The sequence below is a fragment of the Triturus cristatus genome, chromosome 1_1 (genome assembly GCF_964204655.1).
Source record: "Triturus cristatus chromosome 1_1, aTriCri1.1, whole genome shotgun sequence".
Classification (NCBI taxonomy): domain Eukaryota; kingdom Metazoa; phylum Chordata; class Amphibia; order Caudata; family Salamandridae; genus Triturus; species Triturus cristatus.
In genome coordinates this window covers 555899757-555926074 of record NC_140579.1, presented here as the reverse complement: position 1 = coordinate 555926074, position 26318 = coordinate 555899757, and the positions used below count along the sequence as shown (strand labels likewise).

Sequence of the window (26318 nt, the reverse complement as noted above, 5' to 3'; positions counted from 1 at the left end):
AAAGTGGCTCTGTATATACTGTTCCCAAATAGGTACCGGGTGTACAGAGTCCACAATACCCAAGGGTTTGACAGAGGCTAAAGTTAGATATAACCTTACTCTCTAAAGTGGTAGCTTGGTCGAGCAGTAAGGCAGTATCAGAGGACAGTGTAAAGCATTTGTTGTACACACTCAGTCAGCAAATGGTCTCACACACTCAATAACTGAACTCTAGGCCAATGGTTTATATATAAAAAATATATGCTTGTTTTATTTTAGAACCAACAATTGGAATTAAAATATACTTTCTCAGAATGAGATGCTTTATATAAATACTTTTGCAAGATGTAATTGACTTTTGTAAACAGTTACAAGTGGTTGCAATAGGCAACACTATTTTAAACACAATAATGCATTCAGTTCAATGGAAGTTTCATGTTATTTGCCACAGATTACTTTTAGGATTACTTTTGGAATTCCAGGATTGGATCCTAGATTCAGTCCTGGGTCAGTACTCAGAATCAAGTGATGAAAGTCTACTTAATTACTGTAATGATTTTTAAACAATATTTAGCAATTTTAAAAGTTGACACTTAGGAAATATTTCAGAGAAAACAGTCAGTGATTCCCTATGGAAGAAAATTCAGGTTACAGGTACAGTATGTTCTTGTAATCCAGTACTGGGCGCCTAGACTCAGTACTGGGACCTTTATCCAAAACAGGTAAGTAATTACGTTTTCAGATGTTATACGATTTTTGAAGAATATTCAAAGATTGCAGAAATCGACACTTAGAAGAAATTTCACAGAAAAACAGTCAATGGTTTCCTATGGAAGAAAATTTAGTTAAGGGTAAGTACAGTTGAAGGTATTTTTCAGAGTCAGTGCTGGGCACCAAGATCCAGCACTGGGAGTTCACCTAGGAACAGGTGAGTAAATTCGTTCTTGTTACTCGGCTGATTTTTGGTGAATATTTGAAGATTTGAAAAGTCCACACTTAGAAGAAATTTCAGGAAAAAGCCTGTCAATGTTACCCTATGAGGAAAATAGAGTTTGCGGTTTAAGGGTAAGTACTCGACTGGCAGAGTTGAGGTTCTGGCCACAGACTCGGGGGGGGGGGGGGGGGTGTCTCCCAGGGGCAGGTAGGTACAGTTGGTTCACCCTCAGCGGCTCTAGGGCGGCCGGGTGCAGAGAGAGGTAGGCCCAATGTTATCCTATGAGGGATAGGGCGGCCTTGTTTGGTGGCTGCTGTCTGGCAAGCCACGCGGCTGTGGGAGCTGGGCTCCTGGTCACTTACTCAGGGCAAGTGGGGAAGTAGGTAGGTGTAGAGTTTTCGCTGCCAGGGCCACTCGGGCGGCTGGGTGCAGAGGGCTTTTGAGCCTTTGGGCGCTCAATGGATTTCAATGGGTAATCTCCGGTTTAGAAAAAGACTGCAAGCTCGGGGACGAGGACTCTTCAGGTGCCACCACCACTTCCAGAGGTAAGTTGGGTAGTTGGAGGATAGGTAAGTACCCCGGGATTGGGCACAGGGGGCCGTGGGGCGCCGTGTGCAGGGTTGCCTTTAGGTGTCGGGAAATCTTACCCTCTGTTGGTCGCGGTTGGGGGGGGGGGATTTTGTTCTGAGGCTGCAGGCTTCTTCAGGAGTGTCGAGGGAGGTCCTTGGGTGCCGGACTCAGGGTCACAGTCGCCGTGGGGTCGTCCTCAGGGTCTATGTTCACTCCGGCACTGGCCAGGCTCGGCTGGTGCAGAGTGTGCTGGGTTCGCGGTTCCGGGCTGCTGCCAGGGGTTAGAGATAGGTTTCGAGTAGAGCCTCTACTCATGGGAGTCCCAGGGCTTAGAGCCAAGAGGTAGCCAGGTCCTCCGGGGTTTGTGAGGTTGCTGGCCACAAGAGATGCCGGGTTGGAGTAGGAGCAGGTTCGAGGGTCGACAGGCCGGTAGGGCTGGGGCCAAAGCAGTTGGTGTCTTCCTCTTTTTAGCAGCTGCAGGGCAGGTCTTCTTTCTTCTTGCTCTTCTTTGTAGTTTGGAATCTGGAATCTGGGGAAGGAAGGTTCAGGGTGCCCCTAAATACTAGATTTAGGGGCGTTACAGGTAGGTGAAGGGCAGGGGCCAATGGGTCCCTGTCCTGGGGTGGGTACACCCCCTATCCTGCCTCTCTCCTGTGGGAGGGGGGCAGGAGCCTAGTCCTGATTGGGCAGGGCTTCCCATCTTCAAGATGGCGAGAGCCCGGAGATGTGCTTCACCTCGCCTCCCCCACCTGAGGGGTGGGGTTGGCAGGCTGGCACATACCCTGTCCTTATTTGGGGTTTCCGGCCAAGCTTCCCGCCAGAGTGGGGGGTTGCAGTGGCCTGGGGAAGCTCACAGATGCGGAATGCCTTTGAAGCTTCCCCCTGCCCATCCTGGGGGAGGAGATTTAGCACCTCGCCCAGGATGTGCATTGTTGCAGACCCAGGAGATCAGGGGCTCTACTACCCAGGGGTCCAGCAACATGTCTGCTGTGTGGCAGCCTAGCCAGCCTCAGAACAGACGTGGATTGTAGGTTTAGGTTTCAGGGGGCCTCTCTAAGATGCCCTCTGTGGTGCTTTGTACATTAAATCACACACTGGCATCAGTGTGGATTTAATGTGCTGAGCAGTTTGATACCAAACTTCTCAGTCTTCAGTGCTGCCATTATGGTGCTGTGGAGTTCGTGTTTGACAAGCTCCCAGCACCATATACTCTTAGCTGGCAGCACTGCACTTACAGGACCCAGGAATGGACCTGGGTACTGTAGGGGCACAGGGCTCCTGCCTCTGTGTCCACACCACTGGGATAGGGCACCCAGCTAGAGGGGTGGCTGATGTATGCCAGGGCAGTGTAGGTTGTGGGCATGGCACACAGGGATGTGTGCCATGTCGACTCTCTGATTTGTCTTGTATCCAGACACTCAGCCTGCAAGAGCAGTGTGTGTGTGTTAGGGTACAGGGCCTCGAAGGGTGGCACAATGAGTGCTGCAGCCCTTAGAGGCCTTCCCTGGTCACAAGGCCCTGGGTACCTAGGGTACCATTTACCAGGGGCTGACATGTGGCCAGGGTTTGCCAATTTGGGTTTTGGCTGTTAGGCAGTTTTTAGGGAAGGAACACAGGCCCTGGGCACCTGATTGGCAGGAGCCCAGGGCACAATAAGGAAAAGTGCATCAGCTATTAGGCAAAAAAGGGGGGGTTACTGCAACAGAAACCCACTTTCTTACACCTACCACATAAATACACTACACAAATACAATTCACACCACACACAAATACACAACTAACAAATAAAAACATATTTCCACTACACAATACATACATACACTACATTAAAAAAAAAGCACATGCGTGTAAAACATTACCATTTACAATGTCAACAGCTCCAATTAAAAAATGCAAGACCTATTGCATATGAAAACTCTTGTTTAATTATGCGGGGGTACCAATGTGGCAGCTCCCCAACCTGTGGTCCGCCATTTCCCCGGATCTACCAATCAGCCCCACCACCACCCCCCGAGGCTAATTATTAAATACGTGCGGTAAAGGCCCTTATGCTCTTCACCACAGCCCAGGGGACCATCACCTCCCTGTGGCTAATGCAATGGGGAGGCCATCCCAAGGCCACATTTGTTTTTTTTAAAGAAATGTGAGCGGGGGGGGGGGGAGGGGCTACGTGCCAAAGAAGGACCATCACACACACCCCCACCCCAGGGCCGGCTCCTGCAATGTCCCGGGGTGCCCACCCCTGGGATTCTGCAGTTTGCTATGGCTTGGCAGGAGCTTCACCGCTTCCGCCAAGCCACAGAAAACTCTGCTCCGCTTCTGGTAAGCGAGAGGAAAGAAAGTGCTCTCCCTTCCTAGAAGTGGAGTAGAATTGCTTTTGGACAGAGGGAGCTGCGAAACAGGCAAAAAAGCAATGCCAGATCTTGCAGGATGCGGGAAGCCGGCAGGGGCCTTCAGGCTCCCTCACGGTCCCCAATAGTGTCTGGGTGCCGTGGGTGGGACCAGGGCACCCAGACTAGAGGCCGGGCCCCAGGGGATGGGGTCCCGAGGCCGAAATATGCCCGGTAGGGGACCACGCGGCCCCTCCCTTTTTTAATAATTTTTTTAAACACATTTTATTGGATTGTTTTTGCGGTACATAGCGTTCGGAGCCGATTACAGAAATGCAGGTAGAAATCTTACTACAGGGTAACAGTATACCACGCATCAACATGAGTCTGTAAAATGCAAACTAACTAAACCACAACCATGGCACTGGCTGTACCAATCGCTCCCCAGCCTCGGGTGGGGGGGGGGAGGGGGGAATTGTAAATGTTTTCTTATATGGCCGAGTCTGTTATAAAAGAGGGTGGCGGTAACTGATGTATATGTTTACTGCTTTATGATCGGTCTATTGGTTGTGTAGAAGGTATGTCTATGCCTCTGTATGTTGCCCAGCGGGACCAGACCTTCTTATGTTTATGTGGGCAACCTCAACACGGCTAACTCTGCCCCTATACATCGGTCAATGGCGCTGTTCCAAGCCCCCATAGAAGGCGGCACAGTCCCTTTCCAGACTTGGACTCTGTCCCTCTCGGCTAGCGTGAGACCCAGGAACAAGAGGTGCTGTTTGTAGTGGTTCCCACCAATCCCTTCTGTACTGTGTAGTAACTTGGGGTGAGATGCCAGGATAACACCCTCTCTAGGCAAGCTGAAACCTTTTGCCAATATGGTTGAAGAGCCCTACAGCTCCATACCGTGTAAAAGAAAGTCCCTTCCTCCTTGCCACATCTGAGATATGTGAGGAACGGTATAACTCCCATGCGCCAGAAACTGGATTGTGTATAATAATGCACATATTAGAATTGAATCAAGCGGTATTGCGTCGCAGTAGCTGAGCCCCGTGGACTCGCTAGAGCCTCTGTCCAGTCGTCTTCTGTGAGGTCCGGAATGTCTGTCTCCCATGCCATGCGCGCATTGTTTAATGATGTATAATTGTGTGTGATTAGGGTTTGATAGATTTGCCGGCCTCGCATTACATCGATTGTGTGCAGGTTTGTAGCGCTACCCTAAAAGTCCTGCCGTCCTGTAGAAAGTGGTTAAGAAGTGCTTACACCTGTCAGAACCACTAATGTAGAATCTCATAGGGGTGGTTCTGAACCCGGTATAGTATACGTGGTAGAGATACCATTTTAAATGTGGCGCCGGGGGACAAGGCAGGGCTGTCGACTTAGTGAGATAAATACGCCAAGGTATTGTAAACCCTCTGTGGTGTGGGATAATTGAGCTGCCCATGTTCCTCTCCCCTGGTCTCCGCAGATTGGGAACAACACTGACTTGGATGGATTAGCGCCCACATCTGATGTTTCCCCAAACACCCGGAGAATTTGTAGGATTCTTGGGCCGGAGAATCCCGGATCTGTAAGGAAAAACAGCACATTATCTGCATAGAATGCAATTCTTTCGGATGCCTCAATTGACCAGTCGAATTCCTGCTGCAGGGGGTCACCGTATGGTTCCTTACAGTGTGTCCAAAACATGGTTCGACTCAGGGGGTGCTACACCATCGCTGCCTCACACAACTAGTGGACTTGGAGAATTGCCAGCGCGACCCAGAGACCAAGGTAAGGGAGGGCATGGACTCTGAAGCAAGACGCTGCCGCCTTCTTGTGCAACAACTGCATCAGTTGCTGACTGATGAAGCCCACGGCATCTGGTTGGGGGACACAATCCAGAATTCAGCAATGGGGGGGCTCTGGGGCCTTCGCAATGGCGTTGTCTAATGAATCTCTAATGCATACAGCCCGCCTGATCCAGATGGACAAGCTTGTGGATTTGCGTACGGACGCGATCTGCAAGTACCTTGCCCAGCAGTTTAGCTTTGAAGTTTAAAGGAGAAAGGGGGCGGTACGAGGAGGGCTCCTCAGAAGGGCGCCCCGGTTTTGAGGAACACCACAATTTCTGCATGGCGCCAATTCGGGGGGACTGCAGGATCACTCGGGAACCCGTTGGGACCTGGTGCGCGGCCTGGACGTATGCCCAATAGGGCCGCACCACGCTCTTCTAGAGGGATTGGTGCGTCTAGGTGGTCTCGGATATGGTCTTACAGGGCTTTGGGTCTCTTAAGAATGTTAAGTCCACCCATGTGAGTGTTACTGGTGTGTGTGGCCATCTATGTGTCAGGGGGATGCCGGAAGTGAGATTTATGTGGAGGAACGACTGTATCTGTGTGCCTGTGCCTGAACTGTGCAAACATTTGTATTAAAAAAAAAAAAAAAGTTTATCTTCAACCCCCGCCCCCCCCCCTCCCCTCTCATACCAATACTTCCTCAAACCTGAAGTATCTGTTGCGACAGTAAAACTCCCGGCACCCCAAACGGGGGACCCCAGAGAGTTTCCGCCAATGGTTCCACAACCTCCCAATGTGCTGGTTCCACAACTTCCCAATATGCTCAACCATAATTGTTCAGGGTATGGTGGAGGTGTTAATCCTAGATCTTAAGCCTGGTGGTGATCTATCGAAGGACCATATACTCAGAGCGAGCGCATGTCAATGTCCGGAGATCATAGCTGAGAGTCAGGGACATCTTCCCAGCGGTCAGGACTCGTCAACCTGTGCCTGAGATCACCAGTTGAATCGTGATCAGTGCTGTCTCTTGGAGTTGGACATTTTCATGCGTTTTTTCTTTGGGTGCCTTGTGAAGAGTCGGATCCCAGCAAAAGCGGAGTGTGTGGCTTGATGAACAGTATCGTCTGTCCAATCAAAAATCGCCTCCGGACTTAGAAATGACACGCATGCAGGTCGGGTATAGTAACATGTACTGGATGTTAAGCTCGCCGAGCTTGCGCTTAGCCATGGTTAAGAACTGGTGTTGCTGTTGGACCAGTCTAATATAGGGTGGGGGGGAGCATGATGGTGTTCAAGTTATAGACTACTTTCTCTTTGTGACCCCTGGAGGATGGAGTCCCGGTCCATATAGTTCAATAGTTTAGCAATGACAGGGGCGAGAGTGTTCCCCGGGGAGCCTTCCGAGTCAGTGCCAGGTGGGCCCGCTCCACAACGAAACAGGAGTCTTCTGGCAGGATGGATTTTAGCTTTTGTGTAATGAAGCATTCCATTGAGGTGCCTTCGCATCCCTCCAGGAAGCCAATTAGGCAAGTGTTATTTCACCGTGAGCGGCCCTCCACATCTTCCACCCGGGAGGCCAGTTCTTGCGCTATCACCGTGAGTTTGTGGACCTTTTGTTGTAGAGTTGTAACGGTATCTTCCACGAACGATACCCTGGTCTCGGCTTCAGTAATGCGGTCAGCTGCTTTCCTGAGGTCTTGTCTTAAAAATGAGATTTCTGAGCCCACTCCACTGATCTTTGCATCCAGTGTGTCACAGGCCTGGGTGATCGCGGCCTGTAGGGTAGCCTTGTGTGGGATGGGGCCCACCCTCAGCACTGCCGCACCGCCAGGGGTGGTGGTGAACTGATCGAAGGTGCTCTACTTTGTGGTGGGGCCGGTGGGCTTATCCTTCGTCATGGTGATTGGAAGAGCAGCTCGGGGTCTAGGTGTGGCCTTTCCCTGCGTTGTTCCACGAGCGGGTACCACAACAGGACAGGTCGCCATTCTGGGTACCTTGAGGAGTATGTCTGGGTGTGTTACTGCAGGCCGAGTCTCACGGAACCAGCCCAATCTAGGCCGCAAGCTGTACCGGGCCTAGCCCGACTGCCTCTGCAACCCGGGGAGGGACCGTAAAGTGGGAACCCTTACCAGACCCTCTGCTCAGAGCGCCCACCCACATGCAATCCTGTTGATGTAGACTCTGGGTCTTCCAATCGCTCTCTGTTAGGCGTTCGGGAGGTGAGATATCCTCAAAGTCAGCAGGTCCTCAAGTATCTCTATTACCCAGTCCAGGATTCAGTCCCCAAGCTCCTCCCGCAACTCAGGAGGAGCGTGGTTCTGCAGCGCGCCCAAAGTCGTAGAAATCAGCCCCACACTGCGGGCCCACCTCACTGCAGTCGTGTCGGCATATCAAGGAGGCATCGGGCCAACACTCAAGGCACTCAAGGGTTGGGGGCCATGGTTCAAGGATGTAGGTGAAGTGGGCCGTGAGAGGTTAGGTGTGGTGTCTGCTTCACTCCCAGGCTAAAATCCGGCCCAAGCATCACATCAGATCTGGAGGGGGAGGCCCCGGGCACAGCCTCTACAGACGGGCCAGTACAGTAAGCCCGTTGCGCCACAGCCAGACTGCCGCCCGAGTAGTTGAGATTAAGCCTCCGCCACGGGCTCCAGGGGGTGAAGGGCTGTGGCCGATGCTGTATGTGCCGACGACTGTGCTGGTGCCGTAACGCAGGGTCTGCCAACGATCACGTGTTTTTCGTTGGCCGCTGCTGGGCCCAGCTCCACTTATGAGTCCTGCAGCACCGGGGCCGCAACACTCCAGGCCGTGCATGCACCATACCGCACACGGCCTCGCCACAGGAGCTCCAGCTGGGCAGCACAATGTTCAGCCTCCGCTCGGGCTGTGTCCCGGTGGGCCACGCCTTCTGTCTTCGGCACTTGCACCCTCTGGACAGTTGCGAGGCAATGTAGACCCAGCATCCAGACCGCAGCCTGCGAGGCCAGGTCGTGCTGCAGCTCGGTGTGCCACCTCCCCTGGCTCTAATTCGTGGATCGGGGGTGTTTCTGCCGGGAACCACTGGTCTGTGGTCCACCCCATGGGGGTTAAAGACTGATTTTGGGCTTGATTGGACAGAGCTTGTCTAACAGACGACCGCCGTGATGGGTATCCAAGCCACGCCAGTGCCCCCTCTTTTTTAAATAAAATAAAAAATTTAAAAAGGGGGACCCTGGGGGAAAGTTAGGAAATAGAATTTGAAAAATCTTAGAAATTCACTGAAAAAAACAAAGGTTATAGGAACATTATAATTAGGAAATAGAATTAAAAAACCTTTGAAATCCATGGAAAATACCAAAGGTTACAGGGACGTTATAGTTAGTCTGAGATTTTACTCTTACAAAACCAGTGAAATTCAGCCGTTCTAGTTACCTGAGCTAACTATAACTTACGCCCCTGCAATGCACTGCTTATGAACTCACATATTACATCCCTCAGGACATGATCGGTGACTTCACTGACATCTCAAATTCTATTTCCTAACTATAACATCGCTGTAACCTTTGGTTTTTTAAGTGAGAAATATATATATTTATTTATTTACCTTATTTATACTTCCCTGTGTGTTAAACGCATATGCGTGGTAAAGGCATTATTAAAGGCATGCGTGGTAATGTCATACATCAGGAATAATGTGTGGGCCTAGTCATAGAGAATGATTTTTGTATGCTGATATTTTCCATGGCAAGTAGTTTGGAAGCAGTTTAATGGTTTCTTTAAGTATTTTGAGATTGGTGGCAGTACTGCTACAGAGAGCACAGCATTCAGTTCCCTTCTGATCCACATTTTAATAGTTGAGTCCGTGCAAAAAAGACTTTCACCTGTAGTCGCAAGAAATGTTTCTCACTTCATGCACAATTGAGTCATCCCTAGTTGACTGACCTTTCATTACTTTCAACAGCATGCTGTGTTTGAGCTTTTTTATTGTGTTAAATGTACACGGCATACAGTGGTTGCTGCACTTGGTTTGAGTGATCCAAGCTCTGTCATCCAGCTATACAAATATCTGTTTTAATCATCAGCCACGCACAAAGGTTGAACACACCTGAAGCTTCCTTTTTGTCTGGGACTGCTAATCTGTGCCGTTACTCATGTTAACTTATTGGAGCCCTTCAAACCAGGAGAGTGTTTGAAGTCTCTAGATGGTTACAATGTGTGGCCTGAGGTACATATGCTCCAGGGTACAAAGCTACATGTTAAGTCTGCTCCTTTCCTGTCTTCTCAGCTGACCTCATCAGTTGGCTGTAAGCATTGTCTAAGAGTTATTTATTTATAAAGTTTTTTATAGTGCGAACAAGATCCCGAATTATATCAGAGCGCATTACAAAAGTATGGAAGGAAGGACATGAATGCAATGTTGACATCAAGTAAGAATACAAAATAAAAAAACAGGAAAAATCCTGGTATGCCCCCCCTTTTTGCTGAATTGCTGATTGGCAGGAGCCCAGGGCACACTCAAAGTACAATCAGGTGCCCAGGGCCTATGTTTCTTCCCTAAAAACCTAAAACCCAAATTGGCAAACCCTGGCCACATGTCAGCCCCTGGTAAATGGTACCCTAGGTACCCAGAACCTTGTGACCAGGGAAGGACTCTAAGGGCTGCAGCACTTATTGTGCTACCCTTAGAGGCCCTGTACCCTAACACAAACACACTGCCCTTGCAGGCTGAGTGTCGGGGTACAAGACAAAACAGAGTCAACATGGCACACATCCCTGTGTGCCATGCCCACAACGTACACTGCCCTGGCATACATCAGCCACTCTTCTAGCTGGGTGCCCTATGCCAGTGGTGTGGGCACAGGAGCATGAGCCATGTGCCCCTACAGTACCCAGGTCCATTCCTGGGCACTGTAAGTGCAGTGCTGCCATTTAAGAGTATATGGTGCTGGGAGCTCATCAAACACGAACTCAACAGCACCATAATGGCAACACTGAAGACTGAGAAGTTTGGTATCAAACTTCTCAGCACATTAAACCCACACTGATGCCAGTGTGGGATTTAATGTAGAAAGCACTGCAGAGGGCATCTTAGAGATGCCCCCTGAAACCTAACCTACAATCCATGTCTTGTCTGAGAGGCTGCCTAGGCTGCCACACAGCAGACATGTTGCTGGACCCCTGGGTGGAGAGCCCCCGGTCTCCTGGGCCTGCAACAATGCACATCCTGGGTGAGGTGCTAAGTCTCCTCCCCCAGGATGGGCAGGGGGAAGCTTCAAAGGCATACCGCCTTTGTGAGCTTCTCCAGGCCACTTGCTGTACTCAGCAACTGGCCCCCACCGTTTCTGACCCCCACTCTGGCGAGAAGACTGGCCGGAAACCCCAAGTAAGGACAGGGGTTGTGCCAGCTTCTGCCAACCCCACCCCTCAGGTGGGAAAGGCGAGGTGAAGCACATCTCCGGGCTCTCGCCATCTTGAAGATGGGAAGCCCTGCCCAATCAGGACTAGGCTACTGCCCCCCTCCCACAGGAGGGTGGCAGGATAGGGGGTGTACCCACCCCAGGGCAGGTACCCATTGTCCCTGCCCTTTACCTACCTGTAACACCCCTAAATCTAGTATTTAGGGGCACCCTGAACCTTCCTTTCCCAGATTCCAGATTCTAAACTAGCAAAGAAGAACAAGAAGAAAGAAGGCCTGCCGTGCAGCTGCTAAGAAGAGGAAGACACCAACTGCTTTGGCCCCAACCCTACCGGCCTGTCGACCCACGAACCTGCTCCTGTTAAATCCCGGCACCTCCTGCGGCCAGCAACCTCACACACCCCGGAGGACCTGGCTACCTTGTGACTCTGAGCACCTGGGACTCCCATGAGCAGTGGCTCTTCTCAAAGCAAGTTTGTAACCCCTGGCATCAGCCCGGAACCGCGAACCCTACACACTCTGCACCTGCCAAGCCTGGCCTGTGCTGGAGTGGACAGAGACCCCAAGGACGTCCCCCCGGCGACTGTGACCCCGAATCCGGCACCCAAGGACCCACCTCGACGCTCCTGACGACGCCTGCAGCCTCAGAACCAGGGACCCCCCCCCCCCAACCGCGATCAACAGAGGGTAAGATTTCCCGACATCAAAAGGCACCCTGGCGCCCTGCGGCCCCCTGTGCCCAACTCCTGGGTACCTACCTATCCTCCAACTACCCAACTTACCTCTCGAAGTGGTGGTGGCACCTGAAGAATCTTCGTCCCCGAGCTTGCAGCCTTTGTTCGTCCTGAGCTTTCCCACTGAAATCCATTGAGCGCCCGAAGGCTCAAAAGCACCCTGCACCCAGCCGCCCGAGTGGCACTGGCAGTGCAACTTCTACTCCTACATACGTCCCCATTTGCCCTGAGCAAGTGACCAGGAGTTCAGCTCCCACAGCCGCGTGGCCTGTTAGTTAGCAGCCACCAACCAAGACCTCCTGCCTCCCATAGGATAACATTGGGCCTAACTCACTCTGCACCCGGCTGCCCCTGTGCCGTTGAGGGTGTAACAACTGCACTTACCTGACCCTGGGAGACCCTTGAGTCTATACCCAGAACCTTAACTCTTCCAGTCGAGTACTTACCCAAAAGCCGATAACTCACTTTTCTTCTATAGGGTAACATTGACTGGCTTCAAGTGTGGAGTTTCTAAACTTTAAAATATTCACCTAAAATCAACCGAGTAACGAATACGGAAATACTCACCTGCTATTAGGAGAGATCCCAGTGCTGGATTTTGGTGCCTAGCACTGACACGGAAAAGTACTTACAACCGTACTTACCACTAACTCAATTTTCTCCCATAGGAAACCATTGACTGTTTTTCTGTGAAATTTCTTCTAAGTGTCGATTTTTGCAAACTACAAATATTCTTTAAAAATCGTACCAACTGTGAAAACTTAATTACTTACCGGTTTTAGATAGATGCCCCAGTACTGAGCCTAGGAGCCCAGCACTGGATTACAAAAGTAACGAGAACATACTTTACCCGTAACTTTAATTTTCTCCCATAGGAAACCGTTGACTGTTTTTCTATGAAATTTCCTCTAAGTGTCGATAATGCAAACTTATAAATATTCCTTAATCACCTGTGTAACTTAAACGCAGTTTCTCAACTGCTTACAGGTGGTACACTAGTGCTGGATCTAAGTGAATTTCCTTCCATAGGATAATATCGGTAATTTGATTAGCAAAAGTTTTTCAACTTTTAAAATAGCAAAATACTGTTTAAAAATCACCACAGTAACCAAAACGAATTTACTCACTTGTTTCCAAGAACTGTCCCAGGACTGAATCTAGTATCCAGTCCTGGAGTTAAAAAAGTAATCCTGAAAGTAATCGAGTGCACATAACTTAAAATTCCCATTGAGCTCAATGTATTATTGTGTTTGAAATTGTGTTGCCTATTGCAACAAAACTGTAACTATTATCTGCAAAAGTCAATTGCCTATTGCAAAGTATTTAAGTAAAGCATCTCATTCTGAGAAAGTATATTTTGATACCTATTGTTGGTTCTAAAATAAAACAACCATATTTTTTTTTATACAAACCATTGGCCTAGAGTTCAGTTTTTGAGTGTGTGAGACCATTTGCTGACTGAGTGTGTGCAACAAATGCTTTACACTGTCCTCTGATACTGCCTTACTGCTCGACCAAGCTACCACTTTAGAGAGTAAGGTTATATCTAACTTTAACTTCTGCCAAACCTCTGGGGACTGTGGACTCTGTACACACTGTACCTATTTGGGAACAGTATATACAGAGCCACTTTCTCACAAAATTAGTCAAGGAGAGTAATACAATAAACAGGTATATAGTAGGCTACGTAGGGGGGCACACTATGCGGTAAGGAAGAGCAGCATTAAATGATGGTACAATGGGTGTAGGATCAAAAGTTAGCATCTACAACAGCACTTCCGTAACTCTTTAGAACCAAGACCCACTTTTTAGAACAAGAAACTTTTGCAACCCATTTAGCTTTAATAGAAGTGAGGTTGGCAATTGTTTAAATGTTACTAAAGCATCGTGTGACAGCACTCTGCCATTTACAGAGAGCACATTTTCCATTGAAATGGCCGCTAAATTTGCAGAGACTTACCTCCATTTTTGCTTTCTTAACTGCTGAATGTGTACAGTTAATTTACAGGTATTTACAGTTCGTCTGCTTTCATACTGTGTCTAGCAGCAGGATTGTCACACAATTCACTTAACTTTTATTTGTCTGACTGCAAGGTGAGAAGAGTTTGTAATCCTTAATCCCCATGTTAAAAATAAATAAAGAAATTGTCCGAAGACGTAGCCTGACATTTGACCTCTGTCTTTGAAGCGCAGCAAATGGGACAAGTTCAATATAGAGAAGGAAAAATATCTTAATTTATTGCTTGGACTTTCACGACACACCAAAAATCGTTTCATGGCCCACAGATTGAGGAACACTGATCTAGGATGTAACAGCTCATGGCCTCTTCAGCATTTAAGGTGCTGGATAATTACAGAGTGCCAATTAGTATGATGTTCTATAGAGATCCCTAACCTACATTGGTGGTAGTGAACAACACACAAGAATTTCTGATAGTCTATATTCAACAGACAGCCTATAGGCTCCTTATAAAAATAGTAGGGTTACATATATTTGGGTCCTGGAGAAATGTCACTTGACAGATGGTGGGGTCAAGAAGGCGGAAAGCATGTAGACCTCACACTAGAACCTAAGAATAACTAATGTTCAGTTGGTCCACACCAGTTTCTAACCTTTCCAAAGATCACTAAAACAGACTAAAAGGAATATAACATTATCATCTCTAGGCTATTTTAATACACCCAGTAGTCCCGATCACCGCTACCTGATTCACTTCCGCTCACTAAGGGCAGGAAAAAGATGATCTCCTTTAAAGAGCCTCTGCCACTGACTTGTGAACTACAGTTCTTTAAAAGAAATCCTTTACAGGTTATATGTGATGTTTTTGTCTTCGTTAACAAATACCTGCGATTGTTCAATATTTTTTTCCCATTTCAAAGCAGTACTATGAAAATTGTTTACAGTTAATCCGAAGGATGACTTTTTACTTGTTCCTTTTTGGGGTTTCTTGCTTTGCTAATCTGGTGCAAACTACTTGTTTGCCAGACTAGCGTATGCCGAGGTTCTCTTCACAATAAGAGTAGATAAAGCATTGTGGATCTCTGATATACGTCTTTATTTCAGCCTCTTGGATTCATGGAATGTCCTCAGGACAAACTCCATACCCTAGCCTCGTTTTGCACGTCCTTTAAACACTGGGTCTAAATGGAACAAATGTTGCATCAATCTAAATCAACATAAAAATCTAGTAATTATTTGTGTGAGCACAAATTCATTGCAGTTTTAAAGGGGAAAATGTGGCAAAAATATTTTTGGGATGCACTGTGGAGTATGGTGCGTGTTGACTACTAAATACTTGCCCAAGAGTAAGGCTTTAATGCAGCTATAATAATGTGTTCATCCTATTAATGTTGTCTCTTGTGATCTGTGACCAATCTTGAGAAAACAATGATGTCAATATTGTCCCCCTCTCTCCTCAGATAGAACAGTTTGTCTATGCATCACCTCATGATAACAAGTCTTGGGAACTTTTCGATGAGATGATCGGAACAGCAGAGGAGTTCTACCAGTCCCTTGGCATCCCTTACCGCATTGTTAATATCGTCTCAGGTATGTAATATAAGGGACACCTCGTGTTTCTTTCTGTTAAGTGGGACCTACCTCCGGCTTTTTCCATCTAACGCAGTGGTTCTTAACCTTTTGACTTCTGTGGACCCCCACTTAATTACTACTGGAAGCCAGGGCCCCCAATCAATCTTCATAATCTGGGGACCCCAATTGGGTTACTAGTGGAAGAAAGGGACTCCAATATTGAAGCCACTCATTGTCCATACTATATTCTGTTTGATACACTTGCACTGCTAAGAATCAATTTGAAGATACTAACCTAATTTTTAGTCACCAATTTAAAACTTCCTCACATTTGCAGAATGTTACTTGTTGCTTCTTTATTTACACTGTATTAATATGCTAATATTATTTAATATTCCAAGCAGTTGTGGACCTCCTGAGTAGACTTCACTGAACCCCAGGAGTCCCCACACCACAGGGGGTCTGGGAACCCCTGATCTAGCATATTCCATGCACTAGAAGCAGTGTTCTGGAAAACACCTCTGTTTTCTTTGTTTAGATTGTTGACCCGTTTCTTGTTGGTGCCCTTGAGTGGATAACCGCTTGATGCACCTCAAGAGGGTTTGACTGCTAGAATGTTGAACAAAACCGAATGCATTTTGGTGAGTTTTCAGATTGTGAGGGATATGGTGCCGGACATGTACATATTGCAATTTGTCACTTTCTGTCAGCCTGATCCTCAAATAGCATTGCTTGCTTTTTATGAGAGACATGGTGTGCTCTTATACATGTGTATATGTATTTTTAGGGACTCCACTTTTGGCACACTAACAGTTATTGAATAAAACATTAATGCAACGTTGAAGCAAAACACAACCCCTACTGTTAACCATCCTAAATCAAATCCATGTAATTCAGTTAGCAGCGTGTCTTGGAGATATAAATGCCTGCTGGAATTACTTGCATGCAGATGGGTTATAATATAGTTAATCATCATTTCAACAAACTGTTGTTACCAACTTAATTATCTTGATCAACTCTTCTAACAATTTTATTACCCTTCCCAGACATTGCCTACTAACTACAGTTGTCTACCTCCTTGGAAACACCTGTTGGCTGTCTCTAATTTCACATGATAAATTCATAAAAAGAAATTGAAATAAGGGACCCAAAACAGAGAAACATTTGCGTGGATGCACCGTTTTAAAGCCTTTGTTTTTCCTAGAGCTAAATCTATTACTAGATTTGTGTTTGGACAAATTAATGGCCAGTTGTTAGATATTTCATATTGGTTTCATACTGGTTGTACTCTCCTGTGTACACTGCATCCGGAGCAGGGCACCTGAGTACACGCATAAAATGTGCTGTGCTCAGCGCCGCTGCGTACTCTCCTCAGTGCACATAACAACTGTCCGAGTACATTAGTAAAATACATGGCTGCGATGTGAAAATGTGGAGCCATCTTTCACTGGAGACGGACTTGCCTCTTTTTGAAGAGGAAAGACAGGCACCCCATGTGAAAGGAAGGTGCAGTGCGTTACTACATTCACCTGGGGATGCTTGGGGTGTTTTGGGCCCTCCCACCCATTGCCCCCACTGTGGTGCACTGTTAGTGCACCACATCTGTGTAAATGTTAACATGCCTACTGGCATCTTCTCTGCCTTTACGCCAGCATCTGTTATTCTGTAATACGGCTCTGACACAAAGTGTTTCCTCATTTGCATGTGGCCATAACCATACAAATGATGGAATGCCCCATGGTGATCACACCAGTGCAAATCGTTCACCAGCGAGATCTCTATTATGGGAGGCTCTGCACAAGCATTTATTGCCACTTCTAAAATGCCCTGTGATACAAAAAGCGGAAATACCTGTTGCACCCCCATAGCACTTCCTGTAATCAGACCTCCCAGGATATTGCGGCATGGATTAGCAAATTTTGCGGCACTTTATTTTACTCATAATCATTCATTTTCAGCTTGAAATCAATAGAAGCTGTTTTAAAAGAGTATTCCACTTTGAAATAGGCATGTTTAAAGTGTCTGCACCTCTATGGAAGCATAGCTCCAGTCGTAACCTCGTAGGAGGGAGCTGTATGTCTCCCTGGGATGTTCACTTTTGGGTGTGGTAAATGCTTCACATGTATTTGCGCTCTGAAAAATTAGGAGCAAAATCCGACCTATTAAGCAAAGCCTCGGGCAGGCTGGCATTCTCTGATAAAAGCTTAGCTGTCGATGCCATTGAAGCCAAAATAGTGTTAACCTGAGGAGTTTGAGGAAAATCTTTTTCAAAATCTCTGACCTAATATGTTTTGTTCAAGAACCGCAGAATGGTAATTTATCGGGATCTTTCCACTGTTTATATAAAATCTCCTTTGACATCGTGAAGAATCAGGTCACCCGCATCATGACTCATATACTGGGAATGAAACCCCTCTTTCTGTCGGTCTTTGCCTTTGAAACCCAGGGTTTCTCTGATGTAAAGCAATAATTCTCGTAATGGAGAGCTGTATACATATTTTCCCTTTAGAACCTTTTCAAAATCATCATCTTGATCTTTAGAGCTCGTTGCTCTGGGTTCTGCCTGTCGGGATTCACTTCACCCGTGGCAGAAGAACCAGTATCCTCGGGAGCAAAGAAGGGGCACCCACTCTCCCCTAAGGTACAGTCCCCTCCAGCCAATAAAGGGCGAACAGAAATAATGACTAATCCCCCACGGAGAGAAGAGACGACACAGGACCACCAGGGAAGACTTTCAGCAGGGCCAGCAGAAGGAAGGAGCGAGAACCTGGAGTACTTGTCCCAACACTGAAATAATCAAGAAAATAAATAAAAATAAAAAAAAGAGAAGAGACAAGGGTTAAGTAGATTTCCCTCTTGCAACAGTGAGATAGATTTATTGCAAAGGTCAGTGAATGCAGGTTGTGTACCCTCTCATACTCGCATATAGACAGGGATGTGTCCCATAGGATGAGGGGTCTCTTCTGTATATTGAAGGAAGAAATAATAAGGCTTGTCGCATTTTGGAGCGTCTGAGGCGGCAAAGCAAAGAATTATAGGCATACGTCTGCCATCAGGACAAATACAATGTTGCAGAAGAAGCTTTTAAATGTTGCAGGTTTTGCAGGAACTTCCAAGCAGTAATGCTTCTTCACTAAAGTTGTGGGATTCAAAAGAAAAATAAATAAAGGCACAATCATCCATCCACTGCGCGTTTCACGGTGTAGAGCAGGACTGCAACATGCCCCACGTATATACAGGAGTGCTGCCAAAAACAAAAATAGCGCTGGCTGAGACGAGAGGCCAACCTGTAACCGCGCATTCAAGCCTCCCGTCAGTGAAACAAAATGGCAAGCCTTGAGCTCCGCTACGGAAAATAACTGCAGCGCGTCCTCGTGCTGAACGAAGGATGTCCCGGCTGGGTCCGATAACGAGAAGTCCAGAGAACGTTGCCAGAATATTAACTCCTCGCCGCGTAGATCCCGAGACATGGGTTGAGAGAGCGACGAGTCAGGTCTTTCAGGAGAGGACCGAAACGCCGCAAATGAAGCGTTTGAGAAGGAACCTTAACACGCAGCGGCAGATTCAAAAATTCACAAACCAGTCCAGAATACAATCCGATGTAGTGCCGGGACCGGCAAGGGAATTGGAATTTCCATGGGAGTCCGTAATAAACGATCCAGGTGCAGGGGGGGGGGCGTGGTCCACAAAGAGGAAGTAAGCCAAGCTCCTGAGAACGGAGGCGTGCTTCTTTTAAGACCTCTAGGTCAGCTGATCACGCTTCCTCAGTGCAGCATGGGTTAGCACACAACCCGATCACGAGCACCAGTGTATTATGGGAGAAGTAGTGCTTGCCTAGGGAAAAGGGACCAAGTGCAGGAAGCCTGACGTGTAACACTGCCATTGCAGAACCAACCGCATTTTTAGGTCGGGTCTAGAGTCGGCGCGCAAGCGCTGCTCTGCAAGACTTGCTGTACTGGAGTATGGAATAAAAGCCCTGCCTGCTCTCCGCCCTTATTTGTCATTGACTTGTGTCATTGTCCTTCGTAAATGCTGGCTTCTGATTCATAAATAGGCTCATTAGTCCCTCCTTTATACCGCCTTGTCTTCATTTGTAACCTCCAATGGTAACTGGCCCTTTTACTTTGGTTGTTACAGGGCATGTGTGTTGTAAGCACTATTTTCTTAATTGAGTTTCTCTTACTGCAGGCACAATGTGCTTTGCCTACATTCAGCGCGCCTTGCGGCTTCCTCCGGCCTCCCCCTAGACGCCATGCTTTAGGTTTCAGCCCAGTGCCCACTTTACAAGTACAGTAAAACATGTATTTTACTTTCACCAGCTTTAACTTTAATATGGTACACTTGTGCCTTTCGCTTGTTCTGCACCTAATCATTATTTTGTTTTATTTAAATTAACACGGCACATGCTCAACAATGGCGCCTGCTGCCCGCAGCCCCCTCCCGCATCCACCCCGCCCCCAGGCCGGGATTTGCATTGTAAATGACAATGCCTTTTAAGTTTTAAAAACCAACACATAAATAAAAGGCATTGTAATTTAACAATGCCAATTGCTCAGTCTCGTAAATGCGAGACCTATTGCATTGCAAATACTTGTTAATCATTTAAAAGTATTGTGGACATCATAAAATGGCCACAAGAGGTCCTCGTTTCCCAAACATTGGGAATGGGAAGGTGACAATATCTGTTTTCACTTTCAGCCTCGTAAAAAAAAATCACGTTTAAAATTTTACGGGCAGTTTTGTAAAAATCGCGTTATTTTGACAAAACTGCCGATTTCGCGATGTTGTTTGCCAATCGCGAAATCCTTGAGGGTCCGTGTAATACTGCGACTGATGGAAAAAAAGTTCTCTTTAGCACCGCATCCCCTAACCTGACATCCTGGCATTACATGGTGCAAACGCGCTCTTCAATGTGTGGTATTTAAGACTCTCTTGCCCAGCATGGTCTTTTCTTTTCCTCAGTTTCTTAGATTTTGATGGCATTTTAATAATAATGCATTTTCTTAGGTAGTAATTTCTCCTCCCCCACAGTTCGCTTTTGTTGAGCTGTTCTAAAAGGGAATGGATTTCCTCACATGTTACTTGTATATTTAGTTTGTGTGAACCAGAAAAGGTTTTGCAGTATTTTTCTTCAGGAAAACAAACTGAGGTTAAATGTACGGTTTGTTAGTAACAAACATCACATATAAGAGGTTATCAAATTGTCATACTAATGGAGAAGAGAGAAAATAAGAGCCTGATTTAATTTTTCAATGGTATTCAATAACGGAGGCAGCCCAATAACCACCTGGAACCCGGGGCATATGAACAATAATAGAAATAAGAGTTTCTGATTGCGCCTAAAATGAAGGTTACTCAATATTAAGAATATCAATAACACAAGAAACAGACCTATAGTGAAACCTGTTTCCATGAATGAGTGCTCTGTGCTCAAGTGACCGCACTGTGAGGGATTTTAAGACCAGTGTATGATGTGTATAATGACAACGGAGCAATATACAATCAACAGAGCATGTAAGTGTGTACAAAGAATCGGTCTTTAACAGTCAGACACCACTAAAACTCGTGGATGTTGTTCTCATAGCCTAAAGTGTTGACGGCATTTCGACCTGGGGTGGTTGGTTGGGTCATCATTAGGACAAGAAAAATTGAGAAGCAAAAGCAGAAATGCAAGAAAAATTTGTACAAAAAAATGGGCGTATAACAAAACGGGCATGACTCGACAGACTAGAAGGATCCCAACAAATCAGCAACACTAACCTGCATGCACATCCATTCAGGACAGCCACATTAGTCGGCAACTGAGCATTCGACAGCTGTTGCTGCTCAACCATCATGCACCATATGCATACACTTTTGGGCTGGGTGCCACTTTTGTGTCAAGAGTCAAGACAGAAATCTACCTCGGTTTTTTCTTCTGTTCTTATTTTTATTGTACTCTATACTTGAGCAATGCATAGGGGTTTTTCTCTTGATTGGGTTACTCGTCTTATTGATGGCATAGTATCTTTCAATGGCTTCAAAACTTGATGGTCAAGTGTTTGTTATACAGGCAATGGCTTAAGTATTGAAAATTCCTCTGAGTCTGTACCATAAAAAAGGATCATGCATTGTCTTTTAACTCTAATAGTTTACAATGCTCAGTTTACAGTGCTTCAGTTGACTATGCCAAGAACTAGCACACTTAAAAGCCACATTGTTTTTTCCAAGTGTCATAAATGTCGAAACAGAAAATGACTACTCACTGTTTATATGGATTATAGTGTCATTGTTTTTAGCCAAAGACCCGTCATCTTTAATAGTTGGTCTTATTAATATTGACAATCCCAGATCTGTATTTGTTCCAACTGAATATTATTTACTCCAGTATTGGAACTTTCATAGATTCCCAGGCTTGTATCATTCCCCGTCGTCGGATTGGGAGTCCCCGATATACATAAAAAAGCAATAGAAACCATCACTAAAAACAGAACTCTGTCCTAGGCCCATTCTTGTTTTGCATCCTATCTACCTCTTTTTGTAAAAGGGACCAAAACAAATTAACAACCAATTGGATTGGCCTCACCCCTTGGAACCCTCCTGAGAGAAGTTCAGAACCTCAGATTTTTCTGCATGTTGTGTTAGGGAGTCTCCACTGAGCTCTGCTCAGTTTTGTTCTTAGAATTTAGTTCTACAGTTTTTTTCAACAGCTTTTCCTTCAAATTCTTCATGATGTCAGATAAAGAGAAGAAGGCCCTCTTTAGAGCTTGTGCTATCTGTGCAAAAATTAGGTTGTATATTGAAGATAAACACAAGGACTGTATTTACTGTCTGTACCCGGACCACAAGGCTGCAGACTGTAAAATTTGCTGCACTTTTTCAACTAAGACTTTACGTGATCGTGAAGGGTGTCTTTTGACATGGCTCCAGAAACTGAAATCAAGAAAGGAAACAGTGTCCAGTGACAGTGAGGATTTATCTTCTGCGACTTCATCTAGAAGGTCTGTGAAAAGGGGAAGGACTTCTCCTCCACCTTCTGAAAATCGCCCTGGTAAAGCCCTGAAAAAGACTTCTGATAGATCTAAGGGGCTTAGTCCTGTCGAATCTCCTCACCGAGGTGTAAAGGAGAGGGATTGACTATCAAAAGAAACGAGTCTTCAGAAGAAATCCAGTTCTGTTCCTCCAAAGTCACCTCCTTCATCTACAAAAACCTTCAGAAAGCCATCATCATTGACTTCTGAGGTAAAGTCTCCAAAGAAGTCACCTGCTCTTCTAGAAGAGGAGGAATCAGACGAGGAGGAAGGACCCTTTGGCTATGCGGATAGCCCTTCTCAGCTTTACGTTAAATGCCAGGACACTGATTCCGAAGGGGAGTATGAGAATTATCTGCAGTATGGTACTCCTTCTCAATTTCAACCAGAATATCATCAGGAGATGGTTTAAATGCCCTCTTCCTTATTATCGGACTTACAAACCATGCTAGTGGATTACAGGAGGAGATTTGCGACACAGCCTCCTATATCAGTAGGACTTCCGAGTAATACTATTCCTCCAGCTCGTCCTGTGACCACGCAAGTACCACAACCTCTACCAATGGTGGAGACGCAAGATGTGCCACCGGTTGCGCCGGCCACCCAAGATGACACCTCTGACGACGACAAAGGGAATGTTACAATTCCGGATCCAGATGCAGAGTGGGATGACTATATCAGTCCAGATCCAACTTCCCCTGCTGATTCCCCCCCCCCCTTTAGATATAGGGGGTTTCCTTAATTTATTGGAGAGAGCCACCAAAAGGTTTGCAGTGCCCATGGCTAATGTGGAATATGAGTGTTTCCTCTGACTTTAAAAAGCCTTATAAGAAATCGATCAGGTCAATTCCGATTGTGGACCATGTTTGGGAGGAAGGCTTAAAAGTTATGCAAAATCCAGCCACGGTTATTCCAGTTCGACCGCGTCTGGAGAAAAAATATAAGGCTCCGGAGGGAAGCCCGGCCTGTTTGACCAGCCAACCTAAGCCAGACTATGTAATCTCACAAGCCGCACAAAGGAAATCTAGGAATCCTTTGGCTCCTCTTACCACTCCTCCAGATAAGGCGGGCAGGCAGCTAGATAATGTAGGCAAAAGATTTTCGTCCATGTCCAGTCTGCTAGTCAGAGCTGCTAATTCTTTGGCTATTCTTGGACGATATGATCGCCAGATGTGGTGTGACCTTTCCCCCTATCTAGAGCAGCTGCCAGAAGAAGCAAAGAAAGACTAAAAGGATTCTTAAGGATGGAGAATTAACATCAGCGGAAATCATTGATAGTGCAATGGACATTGCAACTATGGCTTTTCAATCCTTAGCTGGATCGGCAGTTCTGCGGCGACAGGGCTGGTTACGGGCTACTTGGTTCTGCCCAGATGTCCAGAACAAAATCTTAGATATGACTTTTGATATGGAAGCGTTGTCTGGAAATCCATATTGATGATGCGCTTCAAAGATATCAAAAAAGATACAGAAACAGCAAAATCCTTGGGGACTCTGCAGTACCGCAAGTTCCCATTCCGAGGAGCGAGAGGAAGAGGTAACTAGACATATAGAGAAGGTTATCAACAACAGCATTACTCCTCATATGGTTCACAATCGCAATCTTAAAGGCCTAACTACAGTCAGCGGCAGAACCAATCTTCTTCGTCTTTCTCTCGGTCGAACAACAGAGGACGACAAGGTCGCCAGGGCAGAGACCACACTAAGCGCCAATAGTGGCTTGCTGGCTCTGACTACTGCCCCCTCTCCTCCTGTGTCATCAGTGGGAGGCAGAGTTTCACATTTCCTCCAGAACTGGCAACAAATAACATCGGACCGGTGGATATTAAACATCATTCTCTATGGCCATACACTGGAGCTCGTCCATCCACCACCACCACCCAAAGCCCCTCGCTCCGTGGTATCGAAACATCTCCGTCTGTTACGATTGGAGGTTCAGCAAATGCTAGTCAGAGGAGCCATAGAACCGGTCCCTATCTCTCAAAGGAGACGTTAGAAAAGTGGCGCCTTATACTAGATCTGAGGGAGCTCAACACCTATCTCATCAAACAATATTTTCGGATGGTTTCTCTGCAGGACATACTTCGTCTTCTCAACTCGGGGGATTTCATGGCCACTCTGGATTTGGAGGACGCTTATTTTCATGTATCCATCCACCCAGCTCACAGGAAGTATCTTCGCTTTACAGTAGCCAAGAGCCATTTTCAGTTCAAGGTTCTTCCCTTTGGTCTGCGTTCTGCTCCACGGATCTTCACGAAGGTGTTCGCTCCGGTAGCAGCTTTTCTACGAAGACAAAAGCTTAAGGTCTTCCCTTACCTGGACGACTGGTTGATAAAAGTTCCTACCAAGCAGGCAGCAGAATATTCAGTCGGAACGTGTTTGTCTGTTTGCCAATCTCGGCCTAACACTCAATAAGCAGAAGTCTTCTCTTCTTAAAACAAAGCTTTCCCGTCTGTAGAGACAACAGAAGCTGATGTCAATGGCTTCCCTATTGTTAAAAAGGTCACTTTCAGTTCGCCTCTACAAGTCCCTGCTGGGTTCCATCTCCTCATGCATACCCCTGATTCCGCATTGCAGACTAAGAATGTGTCCACTTCAGGAGGAGTTGGATTTGTAGTGGCGCCAAGTCGTCGGATCCTTCGATGACCAGATCTCAGTTACCGAGACCATGAGAGACGCCGCATCTTGGTGGATGACCAAGGAAAACATTTCTCGAGGGCTTTCTTTCAAACTATCCCCGGCTCCTCTCATAACTACAGACGCCTCTCTCGAAGGCTGGGGAGCGGTGTTACAAGACCTTCACGTAAGCGGCCGCTGGAGGCGTCCGCATCAACTGCTGCACATCAATCCGCTAGAACTCAGAGCGATTCGACTAGCGTTACAAGCTTTTCTTCCAAGAGTACAACAGTCTTCAGTCCTTATACGTACGGACAAGACGACGGCCATGCATTATATAAACAAGGAGGGAGGCACCAGATCTCGTCTGTTGTTGCAAGAAGCCCAAACAATCTGGGAATGGGCAATTCAACAAGAGGTATCACTCCGAGCGGAACATCATCCAGGTGTCCTCAACAAAGCAGCGGACAAACTCAGCAGACTAAAATCTGTCAGCCATGAGTGGGAACTGGTCAACTTTACTCTACACAAAGTGTTTCACAGGTGGGGCACGCCTACAATAGATCTTTGCCACTCCACAGAACAAGAAATGCCGGTTCTATGCAAGCAGAGTTCACCATCCGGGATCGTTGGGGAATGCTCTTTCGATGACCTGGTCAGGCGCATTTGTTTACGATTTTCCCACCATTCCTCTAATCGCCAGGATTCTCAAAGCTCAAAGCAGAACCGTGCAGGATGATTCTGATAGCTCCAGCGTGGCCCAGACCGTTTTGGTTCACAGAGCTTCACCTTCTTTAACTGGAACTTCCTGTTCCTTTGCAGCTGATTCCTTCGCTGCTGACTGTGTCCCAGGGCCAAGTCTTGCATCCGGATCCTCAGTCTCTTCAGCTCTCTGCATGGCTCTTGAGCAGCGAGAATTTCGAGGGCTGAATCTCTCAGCGGAATGTAGAGGTACTATCTCAAGCAAGAGCCCCAGGTACAAATAAGACTTACAAATTGAAATGGAAAAGTTTCTGTATTTGGTGCCAGCGCAATGGTCTCCATCCCTTTAATTCGGAGCCGCATTAAATTCTTCCATACATTTTATCATTAGCAAAAGCAGGACTGGCTCACTCTTCTATCAAGGTTCACCTGGCAGCGATTTCTCGCTTCAAACGCACGTCCGCAGGCCCTTCACTCTGGTCAGCAAGGATCATTAAACAGTTTCTTAAGGGACTTTTCAGAGTCTTCATTCCGGTCAAGCCTCCTCCCCCCCCTGTGGGATCTGAACTTAGTACTCGCCCAGCTACCTCCTTATGAACCTATTCACAAGGCAGACCTGAAATTCCTCTCCTGGAAGGTAGCGCTTCTTCTAGCTTTGACTTCAGCTAGACGTGTGGGGGAGTTGCAGGCTCTCACCATTCAGGAACCTTTTCTCCAGTTCAAAAAAGGAACAGTAATTTT

The 26318-nt window shown here is 46.8% G+C and overlaps 1 protein-coding gene across 1 annotated transcript in view; it reads left to right on the top strand.

The window, feature by feature from the left end:
- The window catches only part of SARS1 (seryl-tRNA synthetase 1), a 214531-nt gene that overhangs the window by 126883 nt on the left and 61330 nt on the right, over positions 1-26318 (top strand). Inside the window, exon 8 of the mRNA XM_085643409.1 lies at positions 15138-15267. Within this exon, the coding sequence (XP_085499535.1) occupies positions 15138-15267 (130 nt within the window). The remainder of the gene's footprint in view (positions 1-15137; positions 15268-26318) is intronic.